The sequence below is a fragment of the Penaeus vannamei genome, chromosome 23 (assembly GCF_042767895.1).
Source record: "Penaeus vannamei isolate JL-2024 chromosome 23, ASM4276789v1, whole genome shotgun sequence".
NCBI lineage: Eukaryota > Metazoa > Arthropoda > Malacostraca > Decapoda > Penaeidae > Penaeus > Penaeus vannamei.
Genome location: NC_091571.1, coordinates 13,301,028 through 13,303,527, shown reverse-complemented (window position 1 = coordinate 13,303,527; position 2,500 = coordinate 13,301,028). Strand labels below are relative to the sequence as shown.

The 2,500-nt window shown below is 39.1% G+C and overlaps 1 protein-coding gene across 2 annotated transcripts in view; it reads left to right on the top strand.

Annotated features, from left to right (window-relative positions):
* LOC113823536 (protein Shroom) overlaps positions 1-2,500 on the top strand; it is a 581,762-nt gene that overhangs the window by 19,545 nt on the left and 559,717 nt on the right. Inside the window, exon 1 of one of the 2 annotated variants that reach the window (XM_070137715.1) lies at positions 988-1,175. The exons of the other annotated variant lie outside the window; for it this stretch is intronic. Coding sequence (XP_069993816.1) covers positions 1,093-1,175 — 83 coding nt within the window. The 5' untranslated portion in view covers positions 988-1,092. Of the gene's footprint in view, positions 1-987; positions 1,176-2,500 lie in introns of those variants that run through there. 2 annotated transcript variants of the gene reach the window in all.

The following is a 2,500-nucleotide window of genomic DNA, read 5'->3' as shown; positions in this document are numbered from 1 at the left end:
GATACACACTTCGTTCGTCATAGTTTTCCGATTTTCATAGCTACAAGAACTACTTGTTTTCATTTTCATTATGTACCTTTGGTATCAGTCGAAGATAATTTTGATATAGTTTATTTTTAAAAGAAAGAAAGAACATCTGAGAAGCTGCGTTTAGGTTAGGGGAAAAACATGTCGATTACTCGTTTAACCTATGCACAAGGGTATTCTGTTCAGTATATGTTTTAATGGATATTATGCATTTCTAATTTTCTCTTTTTATCCCTAGGTTGTAACCCCACTGGCGGTTATAAAGAAAGAAAACAGTTGCCAATTACACATGATATATAGGGTTAAACAACCTTAATTTCTTTTTCTTTCGCGTGTACTGTGGAGTTCACCCCTCATCGATCTCTAATGGTAGGTAATTAAAGATCGTGCAGTCGCTGTCCAGTGAAATGGGACGAGTGTGGGATCAGGACAGAGGTTCTAAAATGAACCCGGAGGCCGGGCCAGAAGGTCACAAGGCCACAAGGGAAAAGGAAAGATGTGAGAAAGTATTTATCGTTCGCATGGCAGCAGATTGAAAGGTATAAATCTTTAGATTAAATTTGATAAGATGAATTTACATTATGTTAATAAAGGTTTACTTTAGGCACCTCTAAAACACCAAATAGTAATTTCTCAAAGAGAAAGATCGCCTGCAACTTCTGGTATCGGCATTACACCGGTCGAAAGTGGCTGCCAGACGTAAGAATAATAACACTTTACATTAAATGTGGTTTCACCAAACCATTTATACAGTCCCCATAACTTGCATTTGTAAAAATGGAATTATTTCGATTCATCAATACAGCATTTACAAATATTCTATACAAAGGACTGTACCAACCAACACATGTATTTTGCCGCGCGCAGTACGTTTCTTGGGCTCGTCATCGGCAACACCGCTCAAACCTTAATATCGTCTGTGTTGGTCTGTGAAGGCAAACCGCTCTTCTATGTTCGGTTTAATTAGTGAATTACTATGTGTTTACGAGTGATTGTGTACGTTGTGGCTAGATGATAGCAAAAAGTGAAATTAAGTGTGTGTGTATAGCCTATTATTAAGTCAACATGGTGAGTGACAAACCCAAAAATGTTCTGGGATTCCTCAAGTCTCGCACGAGCAGGCGGGATCGGGACAGGTCGAAGAACAGGTAAGATTTATTGTTCTACCTTGTAGTTTAGCGCTTGCGTATGGAAGCCCATACATTTTGGGTAGTTCAGTTGCTGCTAGTGATATTTATAATAACGTTTTGGGAAATGTTTTTTTGTGTGCGAACAGTAAATAAGGAGGAAATCTCCCAAGAAGTGTGTGTCTCCCTGCAGCTGAGGCTCAACAGGTCACTACAGATCACCACTTTTGGTAGCATTAAACTTTCGCGGTCATTTTGGTACCATGGGTCTTAGTCATACTGATAAATGTATTTTTTCCAGCGAGCTCGTCCACCCTAACAAATGTAAAGGAAAAATCTAGTTAAGGGTGTTCAAAAGAAGTCGAATTTTATTTCACAATATGCCTGTTCAACCCATGACAAAAGCCATTGGTATTTTGTTTTCCCATACCTCTGTTGTGGTAATACAGGTGTTTCACCGACGATGTTAAAACTCACATTGTAAGAATTGATAATTCCAGAGACATTGTAAAACTGAAGAATAACAATACGGTCTGAAACTCCTTCCGAGCGAGAGCACGTTTGACCATAACGTATTTCCGGCAGCCGAAGGCATTAGATCAAATAAAATCGACTTAATGACAAGGTTTGCAAACCTACAAATTAAAGTATTCAGCGCGGAGCCCATAGGTAATCCTCAAGCCATAAAGGTTTCCACGACAGTGTTTGAAGCATTACAACTGCAGGACACATTCCAGTGTCAAAATAACCCTACTGGCAACGCAGGCTGCCTAGGGATTTGTCAGAAGTACTGCTTCCCTCGATAAAAAATAGGAAAAAAAGTCAAGTAATATTTTGCTTTACCAGCAGATAACAAAGGACAGCTCCATTTTTCCTTTTAGATACCATTGTAAAATGTAATAATATATGTATGTATAGTTCCAGTAAACATACAGTATCAACATGGTACTTTTGTTTTGGAAGCTTGTTACAAAGGGGAAGAAAGGAAGGGTGCGGTGGCAGAGGGTACTCGAGGAGTTGGCAGGTGGCTGTTTGAAGGATGAAGTCTTTATAAAAAGAGTGATTATTATTGCACAGATAAATATGATCATATAAAGTGTACAGAAGCATAGGATACAGGATATAGGCCTATATATTCGTACTAGTAATGAATATCAGCGTGCACGTGCGCGCGCGTGTGTGTGAGTGTGTGTGTGTGTGTGTGTGTGTGTGCGCGCGCGCGCGCGCGCGCGCGTTGCGCGTCTGTTACACATGTAGGAATGTATGTCCTTGCTCTGTGATTTCCAACCATCTATCTATCTATCTATCTATCTATATATATATATATATATATATATATATATATA